Source organism: Emiliania huxleyi, assembly GCF_000372725.1.
Source record: "Emiliania huxleyi CCMP1516 chromosome Unknown EMIHUscaffold_1452, whole genome shotgun sequence".
Lineage (NCBI taxonomy): Eukaryota > Haptophyta > Isochrysidales > Noelaerhabdaceae > Emiliania > Emiliania huxleyi.
Genome location: NW_005201141.1, coordinates 8,653 through 9,390, shown reverse-complemented (window position 1 = coordinate 9,390; position 738 = coordinate 8,653). Strand labels below are relative to the sequence as shown.

The window sequence follows — 738 nt, the reverse complement described above, 5'->3', positions numbered from 1 at the left end:
GACACAGCGGACCGCAGTGCAACAGTGCCCAGGCAGCGCCTGCACACAGCGCAAGTCCGCCCCCTCGACGGCCACCTGCAGCGTGGGTTCGGGTACCGTGGGGTAGGGGGAGGGTGGGTTCGGGTACCGTGAGGAGTAGGGGAGGCTGGGTTCGGGTACCGTGGGGAGTAGGGGAGAGGCACCTGCAGCGCGGTGCCGCCCCCGAGCGACATGTCTGGAGACGCGCCCGCGCTGAGCAGCGGGCCAATGGTTGACGCGTCCGCCGCGCTGACGGCGATGTGGAGCGCCGTCCGCCCGAGCGCGTCGCAGCCGTCAATCTCGACACCCAACTGCGGGAGGACTGGCAGCGCGGCGAGCAGGACGTCGCCGCGGCCCCGCTCGGAGGCGGCGTGCAGCAGCGAGCCGCCCTCCGCCTGCTCACAGGCCAGAGGTGTGAAGAGACGCTGTTCACAGACGGCGTGCGGCAGCGAGCCGCCCTCCGCCGTGGAGAGGGCGGAGCGGCCGCCGCGGGAAGAGGAAGAGGTCACGCAGTGCGGCGGTGCCGCCAAATAGAGCCACGTCGACCGGCGCCTGAAGGGTGGGTTCCGGGTACCGTGGGGGTAAAGGGAGGGTGGGCTCGGGTACCGTGGGGGAAGGCAAGGTGGCTTCGGATCCCGTGGGGGTAGGGAAGGGTTGGCTTCGGTTCCCGTGTGGGTAAGGGAAGGTGGGTTCGGTTTTCGTGGGGTTAGGGGGAGGGTG

General features: G+C 70.6%; 1 protein-coding gene across 1 annotated transcript; it reads right to left on the bottom strand.

Annotated features, from left to right (window-relative positions):
* Positions 1–12: 12 nt before the first annotated feature.
* Positions 13–413, bottom strand: EMIHUDRAFT_252782 (hypothetical protein; the record flags this gene model as incomplete). Its single annotated transcript, XM_005787089.1, has 2 exons — positions 13–39; positions 183–413. Coding segments are annotated over 2 exons (258 nt in total), but the record flags the coding sequence as incomplete, so codon positions are not given.
* Positions 414–738: the final 325 nt, after the last annotated feature.